General features: G+C 37.4%; 1 protein-coding gene across 1 annotated transcript; it reads left to right on the plus strand.

Annotated features, from left to right (window-relative positions):
* The first annotated feature begins 4,996 nt into the window (after positions 1 to 4,996).
* LOC113639169 (zinc metalloproteinase-disintegrin-like crotastatin) lies at positions 4,997 to 21,622 on the plus strand. The gene is made up of 23 exons (XM_027140894.2): positions 4,997 to 5,433; positions 6,419 to 6,614; positions 8,921 to 9,003; positions 9,111 to 9,187; positions 9,748 to 9,826; positions 9,943 to 10,019; positions 10,102 to 10,288; positions 11,247 to 11,309; positions 11,533 to 11,604; positions 12,903 to 13,072; positions 13,645 to 13,726; positions 13,906 to 14,036; positions 15,312 to 15,489; positions 17,768 to 17,857; positions 18,488 to 18,683; positions 18,766 to 18,871; positions 19,051 to 19,207; positions 19,592 to 19,672; positions 19,758 to 19,836; positions 20,130 to 20,256; positions 20,334 to 20,418; positions 20,528 to 20,620; positions 20,746 to 21,622. Exons 2-23 carry the CDS (start codon positions 6,554 to 6,556, stop codon positions 20,779 to 20,781), a joined length of 2,310 nt encoding a protein of 769 aa, XP_026996695.2. The 5' UTR covers positions 4,997 to 5,433; positions 6,419 to 6,553; the 3' UTR covers positions 20,782 to 21,622.
* Positions 21,623 to 23,554: the final 1,932 nt, after the last annotated feature.

Raw genomic sequence — 23,554 nt, forward strand, 5'->3', positions numbered from 1 at the left:
GCGTTCCGTCTGTGTTTTCTGTCACGTGTCTTGTCTTACTCACCTGTTTGTTATTGGGTTAATTATTATGTGTATTTATTTCCTCTGCATTGCGTTTAGCTTCGCTTAGTCCTCATTCTTCTGTCGACGTCAGTGGTTTGGTTTCTGTTATCGTGTATTTATTTTTTGTGTCTAATAAAATCTGTTTTTAATTTGTATACCCGCATTTGGGTCTGCTTTTATCCCTGTGGTATCTAACACTGTTAGTTTCTTGGATTTGTTCTGTTTGCTCTTGTTTTTGGAATTGTATCTTGTTTGTTTTGTAGTTTTGCTTGTTTACCTGCTATCGCTGCATTTGGGTCTGATTTTTCCACTCCTTGATTTTTATTATTTCATTTTATTTTTTTCTAACAAATTCAGCCCAAATATTTCTTACCAGACCTTCAAGTGTCTTTTCATACCAGGGGTGACTTCCATTTAACACTCAACCATGAGGTTCTCCCATCTCTGCAGTGGATTTAAAGCTCTCTTAGATTGGTCCTTAGCTTCTTGGTTACCTCCCTAACTGGACCCTTCTTAAAGGAGTCCTGGTGGTTTCAAACATCTTCCATTTCTTAATAACAATGTCCACTGTGCTCCTGAACGCTTCAGAAGTGGTTTTAAACACTCATTCAAATCACACTGGTTTTCAGATACTTAAGAATAAATCAGACCTGACTGGTTGATTCTATGTAGTGTAAGAATCACAAACTCATCAGTAAGAAGAACAAACTTTTGCAAATTTCACAAAAAGGATGTGGAGAAAACAGTTGATGTGTAATGAGAACAATGAACACGAGTTATTAATAAACCGCAACACGTCAAGCTGAAAACTGATTAGAGGAACTTCCATAAAGATGCAAGAATTTCTGACAGTGTACAATGTTTTGGCCAGGGTTCATGTACGTCTATTAAAATGTGAGCCTGAATTTGATCTTTTTAGGTATTGAAAATTAAGACTGGTAAGAATATTTTTATGCATCGGTTTGTTTTCATCGGTGAGAAATCAATCCTTCAATCCTTGTTTCACTCATGAAAATTCATTTTATTATTCAGCCTCAGACAGGAGTGACATATGCAATATTTACACACAGCAAACATTCCCAGTGTCTTGATTGTATTCAACTTAGGAAGGAAATGTATCACTATGACTGTGTTTAATCGGAAATGTCAGTAAACCTGCTTCAATACTTGCTATAAATCAGTTGCCAAGAAAAAAAAATTGTCTTGAAATAATGTTTATTATTTTCCTATAACAGCACGTCCTTAAGTGTTTTATTAATCTTATACTACATGGGCTAGAGATGAGTGACCCTGGCAATTTTTTTTTATTGTTTCTGCAGCTTAATTCCTGTTTTTTCTAATTTTTGTTTATAATATTATCATACAGGATAGAGGGTGTCTCCAAAGGGTGGTGCAATCAGTTGAGCTTACCATCTGCACTGAGCTCCCTGACCTGGAGTCAATCTAAAGAAGAGGTGCTGGACCAAGGCCAAAAAGATAGTGAAAGACCTCAGTCATCCCAATAATGACCTCTTTTGCGTATTATTTCAAGACAATCAGCACAATCACTCATTTCTTGTTTAAGACTTGGTGAAGACAGTTTCTTTAAGATGTTAGCCATTTTTACCATATCTACCAACTACACTCAAGGTAACAGGGTTCAATAGAGTCAAAGCCTGAAAACTTTCTTCTCTATACAGGTGCTGCAGGGGACAACCAAGACGTCTTCAGCTATAAATCAACTACAAGGGCGTAAATCAATGAGTCAAGTATAAAGTCCCACTTGAGCAGACAGTCTACTACATCAGTCATCTACTCCGGTTAGTAAGACTGAGGACAAAAGTTTATATACCACACAGTCTGAGGCAAAAACTGCTGAGGAAATAAGAATTCAACTGATGCTTGAATAATAAATAAAAAGTTATATTCAATCTATGACTATCAGCTTAAATAAACATACCCAAGAGTTAAGGACTGCACTTTTTTCTTCATGATGATCCTCTAAACACTAATCATTCTTTTCCTAACATACTGTAGTTTCCTAACTTGGTCATTATAATTATATCAAAGCTGCAAACCTTTTGACCCCATAGCAAGCCATGATCACATATTTGTGTTAGTGTTTGATTTGATTGATTGGGTCCAATGGATACTTGTACAGCGTTGACTTTTCAAATTGTGTGGAATATTGAGTTGCCTAATCCAGTCTGTTTATTGATCTTACCGTAACTTCAATCCTGATACATACTTGTGATGTGTCTTTTGCATCCAAAGCACTGGCTTTGGTTGCAAAGGACACATCACAAGTAGGAATGATCAATTCTTTAGAGCTGTTTTGCTGCTGATATTCTATGGAGATTTTTTTAAATCCCAAAAATAAGGACTAATTTAGACAAAAACTGGATCTTTCACTAAAAAAACAACCATAACACAGACTTATAAATGCAGAATGAAAAGAAAAGAAAATAGAATTCTGATTCTAAATTGAAGAGAGCTTCCAGGCCCAGCAGAGGATGTATTTTCTACGCCAATTATAGAAGTACGGTCTGCCAAAGGTGCTGTTGATGCTGTTCTTCACTGCATCATTGAATGTGTCCTGTGCACATCCATCACCATCTGGTTTAGTGCAGCAACAAAACAGGACAGAAACAGACTGCAACGCACGGTTAAAACAGCAGAAAAAATAATTGGTGCCCCCTGCCCACTCCCCGGGACTTGTATGACACAAGAACTAGAAACCAGGCAGGAAAAATCCCCACAGACCCTTCGCAACCTGGACACAACCTCTTTCAGCTCCTCCCTTCTGGCAGGCGCTACAGAGCTTTGACACACACAAGGAATTTGGTTCCAGCTGTTTGTGACTCTCAAAAGTACAGACATACAGTAAATAACACTATACTACACAAGATACTATACTCTTGTGTAGTATAGTGTTATTTATCTCTAATACCATCTAATAATGGCATCCCAGGCCGTGTGCTCCGAGCATGTGCATCCCAACTGGCCGGTGTGTTCACAGACATTTTCAACCTCTCCCTGTGTCTGTCTGTGGTTCCATCATTTTTGAAAAAAACTACCATTGTGCCCATACCAAAGAAAAATAAAATCACATGCCTAAATGACTGGAGGCCAGTTGCTCTCACACCCATCTTCAGTAAGTGCTTTGAGAGACTCTTCAGAGAATACATCTGCTCTGTGCTGCCTGCCTCACTTGATCCGCTACAGTTTGCATACCGCAGCAACCATTCCATAGACGATGCTATCACGATGCTATCACCCTACACACTGCTCTCTCCCACCTGGAAAATAAGAACACCTATGTGAGAATTCTGTTTGTGGACTACAGCTCAGCATTTAACACAATAGTGCCTGCCACACTTGTTGCGAAGCTCCAGACCCTGGGACTAAACAGATCTCTGTGCAACTGGACTCTGGACTTCCTGACAGGCAGAAGTCAGGTGGTGAGAATGAGCAGCAATACTTCATCCCCGCTGATCCTCAACACCGTTGCTCCTCAGGGCTGTGTCCTCAGCCCACTCCTGTATTCCCTGTATACACACGACTGTACAGCCCCACACAGCTCCAACGTCATCGTCAAATTCACTGATGATACATTGGTGATATGCCTGATCACCGACAATGATGAGACGGCCTACAGAGAAGAGGTGAGCACCCTGACTAAATGGTGCCATAAAAACTACCTCTGACCAAGGAGCTGGTGGTAGATTTCAGGAGACAGAGCAGAGAACACAGACCCATCACCATCGACAAGACACCTGTGGAGCATGTGAGCAGCTTTAAGTTTCTGGGTGTTAACATCAGTGAGGATCTCACCTGGTCCACACACACTGACGCAGTGCTGAAGAAGGCACACCAACGCCTCTTCTTCCTGAGACGGCTGAGGAAGTTTGGAATGAGCCCCAGCATCCTCAGAACATTTTACACCTGCACTATAGAGAGCATCCTGACGGGCTGCATCACCGCCTGGTTTGGAAACAGCACCGCTGGCAACCGTAAAGCTCTGAAAAAGGTCATGCGAACTGCCAGCCACATTGTTGGAGGTGAGCTTCCCTCCCTCCAGGACATCTACAACAGGCGGTGTATAAGAGAAGCTTGGAGGATCACTAATGACTCCAGCCACCCGTCCCACAGACTGCTCTCTCTGCTCCCCTCAGGAAGACGTCTACGCAGCATCCGATTCCACACTAGTCGACTGAGGGATAGCTTTTTCCCTCAGGCCATCAGACTAATTAACAGCCATAACTAACACAGCATACAGCATACTTCCACAATATTCAACAGTTCCACACTGGACTATACACACACACACGCACACTGCATTCGTACTGCATCAATACACATGGGACTATACACACACACTGCATTTAATTTAAAATAACAATCTATCTGACAATAAGCTAGCGGTACCACAGGACATTTCTGTATCTGTACAGTCTGTTGCACCTTACATGATACATATATATTACATGTATATAATACTTATACTTATATATATTATTTATATTTATACTTATACAAACATATATGTATGGGTATATATATATGTCTAGTAGTACACTGTGTGTACTGACTATGTATGAGCACATTGCATCCTTTCCACATTTTCCGCATTTGCACATTTCAAATGGTACTGAGCATTTTGCACATTTTTTTTAACCTGTTTGTAAGGTTTGTAATTGTTCTATTTATGTTTCTTACTATTGTATGTAAATGGTTCTGCAATTTCTGGAGCTCACTCCCAAGAATTTCACTCACAATGGCACATGTGCCATGGTGATGTGACAATAAAGGTAACTTGACTTGACTTGACTTACAGACTGTATTATCTTGTATAATATTAGTGTTATTTATGTCTAATACACACTTGATTCTGATTCTGATTCTGATTATCACAAGCCGATGAATATGAAGTACAAACCTAATCTAGAATAATCTAGAATCTAGTCTAAACTTTGTCTGATATTTTGTTTAGAAGCTTTCTGTGAACATACCATATTGTGCATCTAAAAAAAATGCTTATTGTGAATATTATTAATAGACACACTTGCTCAAATTCTGTAACATGCATTCTTTGGTACAATAGCTTCCTTTTTTATTGTTTTTTACATTTGGGGAAGGCAGAAGAATGCAGCGCAGTGGGTGAATATATCAGAGTCTAAAAGGGCAAGAGTTCATTACTTTACTACTGCCAATCTTCATAGTTTATTCTGCCTTTGGACTTGAGATGAGTAGCGGCTAAAAGAGCCATGGAAGCAAAGGGAAATTAGTTTCTATTTGAATCTGTACAAATGAATTAATTTGATGACGCAAGGTACAGAAAGTGAACAGTAAGAAGTATGTGTGCTGCTATTCGAACAGCCTGAAGACAACTGAAAGAAACTCAGAACAAATGTAAGCTAATGCATTTAAAATTTTACATTCAAAATTATGAGTTGGAAGATATGGACACATCACTAAATAATTATAAGATAATGATCAGTATGGCTGTAAGATTTAACACCTTAAACTCCTGGGTTATTATATAGTTATTATTATTCTATAGTTGTTTCTATGTTCTTTAAAGCATATACTGTACATGGCAGGCTATTACTAGTATTTTCCAATGAAGACACATCCTGAAGCAGTTTATCATATATCAGTTTGCATAAGAGGATATTTTATTAATTAAAAAAAACGTAATGTATATTTTATCCTTTAATGTTGTGGAACAGCTGCAAAACAAGTTTACAACGTTTATTTTAGATATAAACAGTCATTCCATTTATCTGCCTTTTCCAGATTAATCTCATCACTGAAACAGGAGACTCCTTATATATAGGATTATACATAGATTGTTTTAAAATGCTTATGTGGAGTGTTCCTGTATAAGCTGTTACCATGGAAACAATAATGTATTCAAATTACAATGATGAAAATAGCATGAACCTGAACTCATAACTGTTCACTCACTCCTGTTCAGTAACTTCTGTATCCTTGGGACGGTTGTGGTGGATCCAGAGCATATCCTATGTACAATCTGTCTGAGCTGCTGTTATAGAAAATTAATCAACCAATCAGATCTGAGAATTCTGCAGCACTGTGAGATAAAGATTTCTATGAATACCATATGTAATGTAAAGTGAGCAATAAATACTGAATACTGTACAAGAATCGGCACATTCTACCTACTTCCCAGTAGCATTCATCTCATGAAACAGCATGAAAAATGGCAGGAAAGCGAAACAGCCAACTTGATCTTGTTGACTGGCTTTTATTGTAACACAATCATGGCAGGAAGGAGTGGCATTTGTGTTTACACTACACATAGCAACTCTCGAGTGACGTGTTGCGTCAGAGTACACTTGCACCTCTCACTGCTTTGGATCTGTGTTTGAAGGCAACCACTTCCTCACTTCCTTAAAGACTGAGCACACGAACTGGAGGAGGTGGAGCTGGATCGACTGTGCACGGGTGATATATAAGGACGAGCTCAGGCAGCTCTCACCTTTCAGTAGGTGTCTACAGCTCAACAATGGCAACCTCCTGCTTTCTAGCATGGGTCCTCGTCCTTTCTGTGTCATCTGTCCCATCAGGTAAGACACTGGATACTGGCTTATGGCTTCACACAATAGCTAATTAACTCACCTCTGACCATTACTATACAGGAGTTGCTGCACAACTTGGTTATATATGGGAACATGACAGAACCCACTGAACGACCATAAAATACTGGCTGTATGCAAAATACTTGATTCTTTTCCAAGTAATATTGGCTGAAAATTGGTTCGGTAGGAATATTTCCTCTTTTGCGCAGTAATGTGACTTGCAGAATAAAAAATAAGATTTAAACATTTGTATACAATGTCTGCTGTGTAAATGCTGCTACATACCGTGTGTGTTGAGTTGTGTTGTTGAGGTATGAAGTGAAGCCTCCCATCTACTGTAAACTCCTCCAAATCTACTGCTCAGGTATAACACTTTACCTAAATAAACCCCCGAGCTTTGTCTTTTTAACTGTTGTACAAATAAGAGTAACATTTACTACCACAAAGTGGCAATGGCACACCCTTCCAACTGGAGTCACAGCATAGTGAATCAGAGGGACCGGATCAGCAGAAAAACGCTCCTTAAAGAATTATATTCTGTTTGAGCTCAATAAAAAAGCCTTTTATTATTATATATTAGCAATTATTTTACCAATCTATACACTGTATAGATTCTTAGAGACACAATAGATTCCTGGTAAAAATGGAAAACAAATATGTGAGTTAATATGGTTTATAATTGACTTGTTTCTGTACTTTTCTTTTTAGAAGACTCACACATTTATTGTAATGGCATTATTTGTTTCTGTATGTTTAGTAATCGATACAATCTGTATTGAAATTTGAAACTTATAGACAAAACCACAACGATTTACTTCTTGTTAGTTTGTTGTTATTTAATATTTTAATATTACCACATCACCCATATGTACAAAAGTCTACATGGTTTTGTAACTGTTCCTCAAGCCAAATTATGTTTTGTTTTTTTTGTAGTCTCTCTCACATAGTCATTATTTTTGTACTTTAGCTACCTGTATTCCTGCTGTTTCTATGTCTCTGATTCATCTTGGTGTGACTACAGGTAGAAGGGTGTCACTTTTTTAGTAGCTCGGCACTTCTTAATAGTAAACATTAATCTTGTTGACATGACAGTTGGAAGAGAAATATTTTTACAAGCACCACATGTTCATGGTAAAGGTTGTTAGTGGTCTAAGTTTGTAACATAAGCTTCATAATCTGACTGGACGACATTAGGACATCAAACAACCTAGTATTAACTGATAAGATCTTCAGGAGATCCACATCAATGTTAAGTTGTTCATGTCCTTGTGGCTCGGATGATCATTTTAGTTCATTTGGTAGATAACACGATTTTGTAAGAGCGCAGTTCCCTTTAAGATTCATTCACATACAACCACAGGTCAGTTGAAATTACATCAAGCCTGTTAATGCATGTGTACAGTACATCCTGTTTTGATAATAAAAGAAGTTCCTGAAGTGTCTGACAAGGGAAAGTACTGAAAAATCATTAGAGGTGATTAGTCATTTATGCAATCTGAACCCAAAACTACTTTTTTCTTGAGACTTGTTCAAAAATTATACCCGATACACACAATTATACACTCATCACAGATAATTAACATTTTTTATATGGGCCTTGATTCTGGCTGGTCAGAATCACTAACATACAAAAGCAGTAAAGGGATAAACCTGAGCTACCACTGACATGATTAACATAGCACAGAGGAAGTGCCTGAAGTATCACATCTAATGCAAAACAATCTGATCAGATGCAAAAGCATTACCTATTTAAATAAAGACTGGATCCAAGGGCTTGTTTTCAAAATTTTTAGAAAGAAGTTAACCATTATGAAGATCTTATTAATTCACACGAAACAAAAGAAAAAACAAATGAGAAAGAAAACCAAAAACACATCGGAAATACTTCAGGAAAACTGTAAAGCAGTACAGCAAGGTTAATGCACCGCTCTCATCATATTAGTCAATACAATGTCTATTGTGCTTCATAATAAAGTCTGAAGACTAAACAAATTGAGACACTGTATAATTATATCGAAGAAATGATGCACTTTGTAATTCCTTCAAAAAATGATGTACTCTGTAGCATTCCCTCAAAAAGAAATGAGGTACTGCGTAGAACTCCCTTAAAATACTATGCACAGTGAAGACCTCTGACAAAAATAGTCGTTATAAAAAAATTAGATACTATGCAGCATTATGAGGCACTAGGCAAATTATGTTAAAATGCAGTCTATTTGCATCTGGTCTTGCTGTGTATCCATGACTACACACTCTCACACAAATGTTAGTGTTTGTTCTTTTTTCGATTACAGACTGTTTGACTCTAAACGGCGTGAAGGTCCATGAAGTGGTACGTCCAATCCGACTGCATGACCTTCATAAAAGAGAATTAGAGGTAAGAATCCAAGGAAACGGTACTTGAATGACTTGAACAGCTGAACAACTCAAATTTGTTTCATCCACTCAAATGTAGTCAAAATTTTACTTACATCTTGTCTATAGCCCACTAGACCTGCAACGGTGAAATATGCCATGACTCTGGGCGGAAGACCCCTGGAAATGCATCTTGAGAGAAATGAGTAAGCTTGATCTTTTATTTCTGTAACATCATCTAAAATCATTAGCCTTCTCATCAGAGCTAGAAAGATATCAGCTGTTCCAAGGTTGCAACCAAGAATGTTTTAGTCTGAAAGTGTAGGATAAGAACAACGGATGCTTGTAGGTGTTGCCTGCAAGGATTTGCTAAGCTCTAAATGGGTTCACCTGTGGATATCTTACTAATCTTCTGTCAGTGGTAGAACCCATCTCAAGAACTTTACTCAGCTCAGGAATGTTTACTGTTTATACAGAACAGATCAGCTCAGGTCAGAAAGTTTATTTTTTTTATTTTATTTTGCCTCTACGTTCTGGAAGAGTGTTTCTGAGGATTTGAGGAAGGCAGGTTCTGTAGATGATTTTAAATCCAGACTAAAGACCTAGCTGATCTCTTCATACAGTACCTGTAGATTTCAGATTACAGTACAGTTCTCTTCTTTTACCCTTATACATATTGTTTCTGCTTGTGATTGGACTCCAAGATGTAATCTGAAGTCCTAAGGAACATTATTACTAATATTATTATTTATCTTGGGTTCTGCAGTGACTTTTTACCTGAAAGCTATACAGAAACATATTACACAAACGACGAGGCTCCTGTGGTAACCAAACCCCGTGACCTGGTAGGTGAACTGTATGCTGGTGCTTTGATTTAACTCCACATTAACCTAAGATTCTTGAAGATCAGCTCCTTCGTCTATTGTTATGTTTTGCTAATATGCACATCCTATTTTTCCAGGATCTCTGCTACTATCAAGGGAAGATTGCAAATGACAGGAACTCAATGGTTAGCGTGAGCACATGTGATGGGATACGGTATGTCTCATTTACTGGAAAAAAGAATACATTTTTGAGATTTAGGCATTTTAGTTCTAATCTTCAGTCTATTGTATTTCAGAGGTTACTTCCAAACAGCAGAGCAAAGATATCTTATCGAGCCCTTGCCCGAGGACAGTAATGGTGATCATGCGGTGCTGAAGTATGAGGATGTGACTGACACTCCAGCAGTTTGTGGTGTCACAAATACCAGCTGGGAGCCTGCTGAGCTTCCTCCTTACACCAGCAAGTCCAGATCACGTGCATCTGTAAGTCTGATCAGATTTGAGTTTCTGGTAGGAGTGGTCAACCACAGAGCGATCAAAAAACTCACTAAGTTCAGTAACAATGAAAAAAATGTTAGCAAATAAAGACTATTGTGTTACAAAAACAAGAATTCATTTTTAGCACATTTTAGTCAAGTCAAGTCAAAAAGCAGAAAGTTAGCACGTGTTAGCAAAGTTTGCATGTCCTTAGCTTTCTTCAGGGGTTTCCTCAAGGTATGCTGGTTTTCACTTTTGGGCCAAAGATATGCCTCATAGGCTGATTGACAACTTTATATTGTCTGTGGTGTGTGAAATTGAGTTTAAAGCATGCTTGGATAGATTCCAGACACCTCATGACCCTGTGCAGGATAAGTGGTTCAGAAAATGTGAGCTAACTACAAGTGTCCTTGTCATATTTTTCTATGATCCGGGTTGCCAGAGTTGCGCAACAAAAGTATCACTGATAAATCATATGATAGTTTTAAGAAGGGAATTGATAAAGATCTTTAATGCTCTAAGCTCTTCTTGTTCCACCACCATTTATTTGTTCCAACCTTAATGTGACAGAGATAGATAGACATCACAAAGCTTGGAAAGGAGTACTAGAGACCATAGTGAGGTGTGAGCTGCCTCAGAGCTCAAGGATGCCGGTGTAATCCTAAGCTCAGGTTGCTCTCTGTGTGGAGTTTCACTGTTTGTCCAGCTTCTCCGGTTTCCCCTAACCTCCCAAAAACATGCTGGACCACAGATCAGCACTTACACTAACACTTGAAGATAAACAAGATAAAGATAGACAAATAAATGACGAAGCACTTCATATGAGTGTTGAGGCTGAAAATTGCAGAAGTTTTAATAAGGAAAAATTTTACCTGTTCTCGACATGACCTAATGTACTGGAAAAAATAACATGTTCCCCATCTGAGGAACGACTGTTCTGATTTTTGTTTTTCCTCTTGGTTAGGGGCCAACAATGTTCCAGCAACAAAAATACATTGAAATGATCCTAGTGGTGGATAACAGAATGGTAAGTAAGTGGCAAAAACATGAGAACTGCTTTGTTGATGATTAAGCCGCATTGTTCCGCATCGAAAGGTTTTGTTAGGTCTTGTGCTTTGTGGGTTGATGACGGTCAGTATTAATCACAGATGACGACTAATGATTACCCCATTTTCTTTGTAGTCAAGTTCATTATTATTTTTTCTCTCTCCATGTAGACATGCCCCTTACTAATCATATTGTCTTCACAGTACAACAACACAGGCAGAGATGACGACAAAGTGAGAAAGAGGATCTTTGAGATTGTCAACTTTGTTAATGCTGTGAGTCACAGATCTCATCTGTTTCACATGACCTGACACACTTTGTGTTGAGTTTACATTGTAATAATCTAAACTGCTTTAATGTCCAATACTGTACATGGGGATCATTTCATGGCTGGGTGCAATGTATGAAGTCCACAATATAACCATGTAACACTTTCATTACATTTCTGTAGCACTTCAGTAGTGCTTAGTAATTTCAGTAGTGTGTTTTGGGAAATTTTAGGAACTACAAGAGCACTTAAGGAAACAATAGGAATGCATCGAGTACAATAGTTCAACAGCAAACTACAGCAGCAGTTTAGAAAACTAAAGGAAGTTTTTAAGATGTTCAGTAGTGCTTTAAGGTCTTCAGTAGTGCTTTAAAATCTTCAGTAGTGCTTTCAGAACTTCAGTAGAGCTTTAAAAACTTGAGTAGTGCTTTAAAAACATCAGTAGTGCTTCAAGATCTTCAGTAGTGCTTAAAGAATTTCATAGTGCTTTACAATCTTCAGTACTGTTTTAAAACTTCAATAGTGCTTTAAGAACTTCAATAGTGCTTTAAGAACTTCAGTAGTGCTTTAAGAACTTCAGTAGTGCTTTAAGAACTTCAGTAGTGCTTTAAGAACTTCAGTAGTGCTTTAAGAATTCCAATAACACTTTACTTTTGAAAATTATAGGAACGCACTAAGAACATTACTTGTGCTTTACAAACTTCAGTTTGAGAACTACACCAGAAATGTTTTATTTCTTGCACTTGGCTTGAGTAGGATTTCTATTGTGGATCAGTTTTGAAGAAAGAAAAAAAAGACAAAAAGCCTTTGAAATCTTTTGGGCTATGAAATATGACATGACACCAGCATTATCCCAGGTGCATCTGAGAAGATTTTTTTCCTCTTTTGGAGTGCAGTTTGTGAAATTTCATCCTGCAAATTCTTTTGCAAAGAGTTTTCCCAGAACACCTCATACATTACGTATTGCTGTTTTAATTAAATTTGTTTTGCATAAAAAATTTGGCATCATTGCATATTTTAAATATATTCCCAAAATGTAAAAAAAAAAAAAAATATGAAAATTTACTTTTTATAAAATTATGTTCATGGGAACATTTGTAAGGCCAGACGCATGCACTCAGTCTCAAAGGTGTGTGCTCAAGCACCTTTGTCTTGTTTTGATAGTTTTATGGTAAATTTGAATTCAATTGAACACATTCTTAAGATATTTCCATCTACAAACAAGATGGCTGCTTGAGTTATTATTATTTGGTTTTGGCCCTTTTTTAATTTAAATTCTATAACTGTTTGTATGTTTCTTGGTAGGTCTATAAACCTCTAAATACCTTCATCGCTCTGATTGGTCTGGTAATATGGAAGGATTCTGACAAGATTCAAGTGACGGCACCAGCTGGAGCAACGCTAGACACATTTACCTCATGGAGGAATAAAGAGCTCATGAAGATACAGAAGCACGACAATGCACATCTGCTCACGTCAGTGTTTATCATTAAAATGTCTCATGAAAAACAGGAATCTGTTATCAGCTGATCGTTACATTATTAATATACACTGCCATTTAAATGGTTTGTTTTTGTAAAGTGAACAAAACTTCTCTCTCCTGAAAACTGTTCTCTGTCAGAAAACTCACTGGTACAAAGCTGACACTGGAGACTCCCTCTGTTGCTCCCTGAACGTCTTCTTTTATAATTTTTTTGTAAAGAACTACATTTTTATTTATTTCATTTTTATTGTGCTATTATGTGTTTTTTGTCTAAAATGTTACTATAGAAATTAAAGATTTGAGATTTCAAGAGTTTGGTGTTCTAAATAATAATAATAATAATAATAATAATAATAATAATAATAATAATAATAATAATAATAATAATAATAATATCACTGAGTAACACAACTTTTCGGCTCAGGTTTTTCTTTCAAATGTAAGAGAATTTAAATTGTGGTCATGTGGTTCAAATGAAGCCATTGCCAGCCACGGTATAATTATACAGAATTTAGTAATGATTCAGGATATAAATAATAAATCATGTTTCTGGTCATGTTGCAGTGGGATTGATTTTGAAGGTTCGACGGTAGGACTAGCTTTTATTGGCACTCTGTGCACGGGGCATTCTACCGGAGTCATCCAGGTAAATAACACTTCCATTACATCTCCTGAGCAACATCATGGTAGATTTCAACTAAAAACCCATGCTTTCTACAGCCCTATATAATAAATAATACATTGTCAATAATTTGAATTTCTATTAAAAATTAAGAAATATTTCTACACATTTGCAACTAATTCAGGCCCTCTGTTTTCTCTCAGAACCATAATCCAAATGCCATAGCCGTAGGTGCCACCTTGGCCCACGAGTTGGGACATAACCTGGGTATGAACCATGACACCAGCTCATGTGTGTGCACTGAGGACAGCTGCATCATGACTGCTGCTCTCAGGTAAAATAAAAATAAAATAAAATAAATAAATGAATAATATGTTGTTTACAATATATACAATATATATACAATTGTATACAATAATGATGATGATAATAATAATAATAATAATAATAATAATAATAATAATAATAATAATAATAATAATAATAATAATAATAATAATAATAATAAAAAGTTGTATTTTGGGTACAAATTGCTTATGTTGCAGTCCAAAGAACAAAAGTAATATTCCTAATTCAGTACTAAAGGTCCTAAAACTAATTTTTAAATTTTTAAAAAAGAAAAACATTTTCCAATCTACAAAAACAAGAAAATTACATGCCAAATCAGAACCTTGTGGTAAAACCTACTCAACTTTATAGGCTCTGAAGTATCTTCAGTTGCTTTTCTGTGGAGCCCTTAAATGTTCTCTTAAAGAAAGGCTTCTAACAAAAAACCTTTTGGGAATTCTCTTTTTTCAACAGAATGATGGGATGTGAGTTGTTAGACTGCAAGAGCGGTCACAGTTTGTGAAGTTGTTCATTTTATGTAGGTGCCAAAAAATAGGCAGAGAGAATTAGTATGGTGTAAATCATAATCGGAAATCAAATGAGGAATGGAAACTGGGGTCGAAAGTAAAAAATGCAGAACTGAAATGAACAGTTATGCTCATAAAACAATGCTTAAGCTTTTAAGAACAACATGACTGCGACTGTCAGAAAAACAGGGTTCCACCACACAGACAAATTCTAGACCCAAATGCAGGGACAACAAAAGAAAGGGATTTTATTACAAAACAAGATGGTACAAAACATTGCAACATGAGACACCATACTACATCAAGGACTTAAAACACAACAGGTATAAATTAATAAATAAATTATAATAAAGTAATAAATTAAACATGAACTAACAATCAGGTGGGGCAAACACGAGAGCACAAAACATAAACAAATGGTGCAGATTATTAGCAAACAATCCTACTAGGGGCATTCCAGCAGGGGATTGTCCAAGACATCCATGACAGCGGCAATACAAAGAAATGAAAAAGATAAAGCATGCAGTACATTGATAATCAAGAATAAACACAAAACAGGTAAACACAACCAGGTAACAAACTCATGGCAGGAAAGGGAAGGGGTGAAAAAAGCAAAGAATTATTTCATATTTGTTTGAAAAAATAACTATGTTGCTATATCAGCATGATGGTGTAAAATTTTTGAAGATTGTTGTGCATGAAGCAGCATGTATCTGGTAAATTAAATCTAATTCCTTCGTTCCTGTCATTTGCAGCTACACCATCCCTCGGCTCTTCAGTAGCTGCAGCATCAACCAATTTGAGCAGTATCTGAACTCCCGAAGCCCTGAGTGTCTTTTCAACAAGCCACAACCCACAACCTTGATCCTGCCTCCTGTCTGTGGCAATGGCTTCCAAGAAAGTGGAGAGGAATGTGACTGTGGATCTGTAAAGGTAAATTTATAACATCCTACTCCTATTAAATGGGTTTTAAACAACAGCATTGTTTAGCAGTGCAACTGGTTTATATCAACGTGCTCTTTCTAAAATGTTAGCATTTCTATACCAACAGCATGTGCACAGAAACTGGTAGGGTGAACACACCATCTTTTTTTTCCTCTCTGAGCTCTTTAAAGTTTGTTGTCACCTCGATAAAATGTTAACCATTACCAAATTCTTACAGCTTGCACACTAACTTCACCTTAGTGTCTTTTCTTTTACTTGGACTGCTCTCAAAAACAATACACCATAGTACCTGCATGCCTGTTGTTGATTGCATTCTAATTTTTTTGCCTCGACAGGTTTAAATATACATTCCTTTAGGGCCAAAATAGTTTCTCTGCCAGAAGAATGCTTCAGACATGATCAGACCCATTGAAAATCAGAATATTAATGTCTGTGTCCTGAACTTCAGGATAGCGTAAAAATAAACAGGATTTATTAACTAAAAACATGAAACAAGTACGCAGACAATACCAGACCAGACACAAGATGACATAAGACAACAACAGAAGACATCAGAAGACAAGAATTATGCGCTGCCATAGGCAACGCGGCGCAGTTAAATAGACAGGACAATGAACACATGAAGAACAGGTGTGCAGAGACGGGGAGGAGTAAACAAGGGTGGGGCAGACACGTTACAGGGAACATAACCAAGCGCACGTGGCCATGAGTCCTGACAGAAATACTATTACCATTATTTCTATTAGCATGACAGAATAGTATTTATTACATATTTTGTTATTACATATTTTTTAAAGAATGCCTTTGTATTATAGTTGTTGTGGTTTTTTTGGGTTGTTTTTTCAGTGCCAAGACACTACACACATGCATATTAAATAGCCAACAATCCTTAGCAGAAGCATTTACTTTACACTGTAATCAGAAGAAAGGTTTTTACTTTCAGATGAATATGAGGCTGAAGAACACGTTTGCCAGGTTTCAGCAAATTTTCCACCCGTACAACATCTCACACAAGTCTTATGTCCAACTTTCTGTTCAATAACAGGACAGGACCCCAGACTGACTTATATATGTCGAACTAATTGGTTATTCTTTCCATGTCCAGTTACAAAAAGCTGATTTCGCAGAGGCTCTGCACACACAAAACCTCCTTTATTTTATATTGTCCCACTTTTCAAAGCGAGGTGCAGGGGGTTCTTTTCATTAAAAGAGCACAAACACAGAGTGGAACATAAATCCAATGGTCCTTGTGTAGTCAACTCACATTTCTCTACAGTCAGACTACTTGTATTGAAGCCGTGCAACGGAAAAAGACAGAATCATGAGAGTCGAATGCTTCAAAAAATCCAGTATATACATGCTATTCTTCACCTTTATTTTCTGGGTGAGTGCTTGTGACATTTTATTATGGATAGTGATTAGGCTGAAGTTGTTTTCTCTTGTCCAGCTTTTTATTCAAATTTGTTCTTCCATCTTAAATAAATATTAGTCTATTTTTAAACTGCATGAGGTAGAAATTTATTAACTATTTTTTAATTTAAATATTTTACCTACTCTATAATAAGTGTAGAATATTAGAATGCCTAGTAATACTGACACCCAGAAGAATTATAAACACCACCGGGTCCAATCTGGTCTTCTGTCATAGCTCACTTCAGGGTTCAGTGTGTTGCTACTCTGCTCAGCACAGTTGTCACAAACGGCTATTTAAGTTACCATAGCCTTACTGTCTATATTGTCTACAGTATGACTATTCTCCTCTGACCTCTTTCATTCACAAGACATTTCTCTCTGCAGAACAGAGTGCTGTTTGGGTGTTGTCTATGTGTTGTCTAGTTCTACTGTATGTGTGAAAATCCCAGCGGATCAGCAGTTTCTGAAATGCTCAAACCTGCATACCAGCCATGTCGCAGTCAATATCACTGATATTTGAAAGAAACCTTTACCTGTATCTGCAGGATATCATTCATTGTTTGTATATTAATAACTACTGAACAACAAAAAAAACAGTTCCAACTAGTGATCTCAGTGTGTTTTGCCTGAATATTTGCATATGCAATAAAAACTGATAGGCAACCATTTATTATTGAGTTTAAATCAGATAAGTACAGCAACATTTGTATATAAAAAAGATGAGTCCAGCTCAGACAGCGCAGGCCTAAAAAGCTTATTAGTGTTATTACATTTGTTCATTTAAGCAGATGAAAGAAGCACAATTCTTGAGCTTTACACATGTGTGTATTTGTGTGTTTGTGTGTATGTGCAGGAGTGCACAAACCCATGCTGTAATGCCACTACATGTAGACTTACAAAAGGGTCTATGTGTGCAGAAGGAGAGTGTTGTATTGACTGTAAGGTAAGAATTCTAACCGGTATAGTATTAAAATGTGTGTTAATGTGTTGAACACCAGCAACCTCTTAAGTAACCTCTTTAATCCTCTTGAACTCAATCAGCCATTTCATCAGACTTTGAAATATGTTCCTACTTCAGAACATCTCAGGCATGTTCAAACTAGTTTGAAGTAGGGAAACTTTTTTTTTAGCTTGCTATACCACACGGAGTAAGTAGAGGTGAATAGTATCACAGCTGTCATTTGGCATGAGGTGAAAACAAATCACAATCATAATGTTTGTCATGATAGCCAGTATGTTAGTGCGGGGTGGGAATGGTTACCCGTTGTAGGTAGCATTTAGCTATACAATACAGTACATGTTGGGACCTATCTTAGGAAGGAGTTGGATACCCATCTTAGGAGGGAATTACATATCTGTCAAAATCTCCAAGTTTTGGGAGGAAAAGACTGTCTGCCTTGGGAGGGAAATGCTTACCATCCTGGGAGGGAATAACCCATGTGTTTCTGAAGGGAATTAGGATGGAATTGGCTACTCGTCTTGCGCACAAAATGACTAACCATCTGTATAAATTAATACAAAATTGCATTATCAATACTAAAAACCAAACCTTTCATTTGTTCACAATACACAGATTGCTGATGCCACCCTGATGTGTCGTGCTAAGCGTGATGAATGTGACCTCCCTGAATATTGTACGGGTAATTCACCCTCATGCCCTGAGGATGTCTTTGCTCTGAATGGATTGCAATGTAAGAACGGCGATGGCTACTGCTACAATGGGCAGTGCCCTCGATTGCAAGATCAATGTATCAAAATGTGGGGGCCAAGTAAGTAGTTAGCACATTACACAGCAAAGCGAATAAAGGTTAACATAAACATTGGTCAAATTTCTGTTTTTTTCTTTTGCAGATGCTGTGGTAGGAGATGACTTCTGCTACAATCAGAACACAAGAGGAACATACTATGCCTACTGTGTATGGCCCATCAATGGACCCTATATAGCTTGCCAGAAACAGTGAGTCCAAGAAGCATACATTGACACTCTTACTGTACATGTTCACTAGTTCCTCCAGATTATGTAAACACCACCTTACACCACCTGTACATCCCATGAAGGTAACGACATGTCTTATTGAGCTGTGACATGGTTACGGTGTGTAGATAAGTCTCATGCCTACAAACATGTTCTTCTAGGGATGTAAAGTGTGGGAAGCTTTTCTGTAACCTAGGCCAGGACAACCCAAACGATGGCCGGTTGGTCCAGTTCGCCAACTGCAAAGCTTCTTTTTACAGTGAGCCAGAGAGTGACAATGGCCAAGTCAGCACTGGAACAAAGTGTGGTGATGAGAAGGTATTCCATATTAAAGACAAATGCAAAATTCTTCAGCACACTTTCTGCATTTCATTAGCAAAATGCAGATACAAGCAAAATCCATGCTTTACTGCAGTGTTGGTTATTTTTGCTTTCTGCATGCAACTAAGGAAAAGCAATCTAGTTGGATTTTTGTTTTTTCTTATTGCATTTTGCTTCAGAATCGTCTCCATAAGGGTGATTTTTGACTCTATTGTAATACAATATGATACAAAATATATCCAGGTGGTCTATCTGGTACAGCATTTACTACTCAAACTACTTTTGAAGACACACAGCAGCCCAACATTGTACAATTTAAAGAGGATTAGATAATAAAAATCAACAGATTTTTCAAAATACACTCTTGCACAATCATTTCAGGTGTGTAGTCAGAACCAGTGTGTGAACCTCGAAGCTGCCTACAAGTCAACCAACTGCTCAGACAAATGCCAAGGCCGTGGAGTAAGTTTGATCACATCACATGTTATAAGTGATATGTGACAAACCAAGATGATACCAGCATAATAAGAGTAAATGTTTCCTATAGGTTTGTAATCACAAGCTGGCATGCAGCTGTGAACCTGGCTGGCAGCCACCATACTGCGACGTTTTTACCAGCAATAAAGGTACAGCTATTTCCTACTTTTTTTTATCACTTAGAAAGTATTCATTAATGATTGATTCATTAATGAGTAAGCAAATAAATTTGCCCCAGTGCACATAAAATGTGTGTAATAACCCGAGACAGCATTAATCTAGATACCATTAAATCCTGCTGGCTTCCAACAAATCCAAACCCCAGTAGGCATCTGTCGCTTAACTTTAATAACTTCATGCCAAAATATGCCAATGAATAATGTCCTTGTAAACAAAGTTGAGAAGGATAGAAATGCACATTCTGTTTTTTGTCCTCTTTTAGTTCCCCAGAGCCAAATAGCCATGCAAATAGGCATCGCAGTGGCAGCCTGCATAGCGTTGGGTGCCATTTTAATTGGACTGGCCATATATTTTCTGAAGTGTAGAAAGACTCATCCACGCCAAAATGGGTGAGTAAGAATACATTCAAACCAAGGATCTTCCTGGTGAACCGGTTTTATTATCTAATGTTGTGATCTTCCACCAGTGTTCAGTTCCAAGCAAAGGACTCTAGAAGCAACATTTACTCCAACCAGCTAAGCGCGAACATTCCTCAACAGATCCCACCCACGGTACAGCTGATCAGCATTCTTAGCAGTTGTTATTGTACAGAACTGAGAAATTTATGTAAAATATGATTGTTATAAATTGTTATCTTTTTAAATATCTGTTTATTTTTAGGGAATACGTCCCAAAGGCCCTCCACCACCACCTCCAACTAAGCCATCTGCCCCACCCTTGATCCTGAATACAGACTTCAGAGTAGCACACAAGGTAACAGTTAAATGATTTTTGAGATTAAACAAATGTCATCTTAGTTATTCACATATCCAACATCTGCTCAAAATTAGATACTGAATTTTGGTTTTAAACAATTGAATTGTATTCTTTTCTTCCAGGCTCTGAGACCAGTTCCACCTCCACCGAGGGCTTAAAAAATGGACCCAAGTTGGGAGGTTTATGCAGAAAACATCCAGCACTGAGCATGATTTAGTTTTCACAAGAACTGATTGAGAAAAATGATGAGTTAAATCCTGGTGATCTGCCTTTCGGCAGAATTATCTGGTACTTTCTAGGACAACAGAACTCCAAAAGGGTCTTAGTTGCACCCACTAGAGGCCAACACAGGAACACCATGTTACTGAAATCTAACACCATGCACCTTAGTTCTACACTTAATGGCTTGAAAAGTACAGAAACAGCTGATTGTGTTTCAGGAATATTCTGGAGCAGTTTTGCCACTGACATTAATCCCAAATTCATACTGAATGAGCCACTTGCAACAAACTTCATGGACAATTCACAATAAACACACCTTTGCGTTCCAGTTTTGGGAACTCCATTATTCATTTATTAGTTATAAGGAAGTAGCTTGTTATATCACCTAGATTTTCTTCAATCTTGCCAACAACTACACCCATTTAGATCTCCCAAAGAGATCTTTCCACATGTGCTGTCCATTGAACACGGCTCATGTTTGACACTAATGCACTAATGCTGTGAACACTGTGGATTGAACCACTTGTTAAAATTCATGAAGGACATGATTTGCCCACAGAGAAAAAAACTCTTAACAGCACAATATCTTCCACAATATCTCCTGTAAATAATTTCAAAACAAAACAAATTATTTATTTTCCTATTAGAGTGCCATGAGTATGTGGTGTTATAAATTGTTATTATTTGTGCAATAAATGAGACTGTATTCGTTTTTTTTATTTACTAAGAAAAATGTATCAATAACTAAAACACTTAATAAATAACTTTGCTGCCTAATGATATCAATCCTTTCTCAATGAACGTTCTAAGTGTTCAGAAGTTTTCAAGACATGTAAAAGCTTAAAAATCACGAGTGGTATTGTATTTCTGGTGTATTTTATGTCGTAGTTTAAAACGTGAAAATATCTTTTGTTAACTACAAACTTTATTTCACCGATTCATAAATCCAATTGACTTATGGGACGATGAAACCGGAAGTGCTAAAATGCTAAACAAAATGTTTGCAAAGCTGAATTTACTTATCACTAAAGTAATTATGTCAACTTAAAGCACAATAGGTACAAAACACTCTGTGGCTACAGCTGCAGAGCACAATATTTGAAATATACAATATTCAGCATTACGAAAGGGTCACCGCCACCATGTTCATTACTTGAGACAGAAGGACTGGGGAGCCAAAACTGTTGCTTAAATCGGTTTGTGTTACACAATGATAGATGACATCCAGAGCACCAACGGTCAGAGTCATGGAAGTGAAAGAAGATAATGCAGCATTTAAAGGCTTGTACAGTACTAGAACGAGGTGCCTAAATTACTTGTTAAAAGGAATTAACAACATTGTGTCAGTAGGGTGTCTACAATTTTTTGGAGTTGCTTATTTTTAATACAACCTGCATCATAAAACATTCATAAACTGTCAAATTGGAGGAAAATGTTCAACAATTCTCAAAAGGTATGCAATTAAAGCTTTTGTACACATTTTAAATAAAGAACAGAAAATTATTTATTTAAATTAGATTGGTTCAAAATGGGGGTGCACGGTGGCTTAGTGGGTAGCACGTTCGCCTCACACCTCCAGGGTCGGGGTTCTATTCCCACCTTCGCCTTGTGTGTGCGGAGTTTGCATGTTCTCCCCGTGCCTTGGGGGTTTCCTCTGGGTACTTCGGTTTCCTCGCCCGTTCCAAAGACATGCATAGATTGATTGATTGATTGGCATCTCTGGAAAAATTGTCTGTAGTGTGTGATTGTGTGAGTGAATGAGAGTGTGTGCCCTGCGATGGGTTGGCACTCCATCCAGGGTGTATCCTGCCTTGATGCCCTAATACACCTGAGATACGTAGGCACGAGGTAGTTCGGATAAGCGGTAGAAAATGAGTGAGAGTGTGAGTGAGTGGTTCAAAATGGCAAAGGAGTTGACATTCTGATGCATAGAAAAAAATAAAACCCAAATATTACAACTCAGTCACACAGTGTTGCACATTTTATTTCATTTTATTTTCTTAAGTAAAACATCTACATAAAATCAAGAATTAACTGGTGGCTTCACATTACAAGTATTAGACTGTAGGATTCGCTCATCCTTAAATTTTTATTATTTATTTATTTATTTAAATAAAGACTTGGTCGTCGTGTGCAAAATGTCCTTCACACCATGTCTGTATTTCTCGGACTTGCCTTCAAAAACAGAACTAAATCCTACACACTGCACAAATCACGAGCAGAACCGGGACCACTGACACACTTTAATTCAGGATTTATTCGGGTAAATAGTTTCCTTTGTATGACAGAGAGGTGGAAGCAAAAAAAGGAAATGTACTCAGTCCCAGAGAGGCATGGCCATCTCATATGAAGGGTAAAAACCCGGAATGTTTACAGGGCCACAATGTGAACCCTGAGGTACTGCACCTGAATTCGCTCATCCGTTTCCTTTTTTGTTCCATGTTGATGAGAATCTCCAATTAAAACCTGGAGCTGTTGTAACGCATGTCTGTAGAGAATCGAGTGCGTTCGATCAAATTAGGGTGCTACCGATCAAAATTTTGTACACGCTTAGGCATAATGTGTGCTATTTTTCGAAATAGCGGCGCAGAAATGGACACTATCAAACGACAAAGTATGGAGACAAAGCAAAGTTCTTCCTACTTTAATTTTTTTTAAAGAGTATTCCTGATACTGCACACTCTTGGCATCATCTCAGCCAGCATCATG

This window comes from Tachysurus fulvidraco, chromosome 9, assembly GCF_022655615.1.
Source record: "Tachysurus fulvidraco isolate hzauxx_2018 chromosome 9, HZAU_PFXX_2.0, whole genome shotgun sequence".
NCBI lineage: Eukaryota > Metazoa > Chordata > Actinopteri > Siluriformes > Bagridae > Tachysurus > Tachysurus fulvidraco.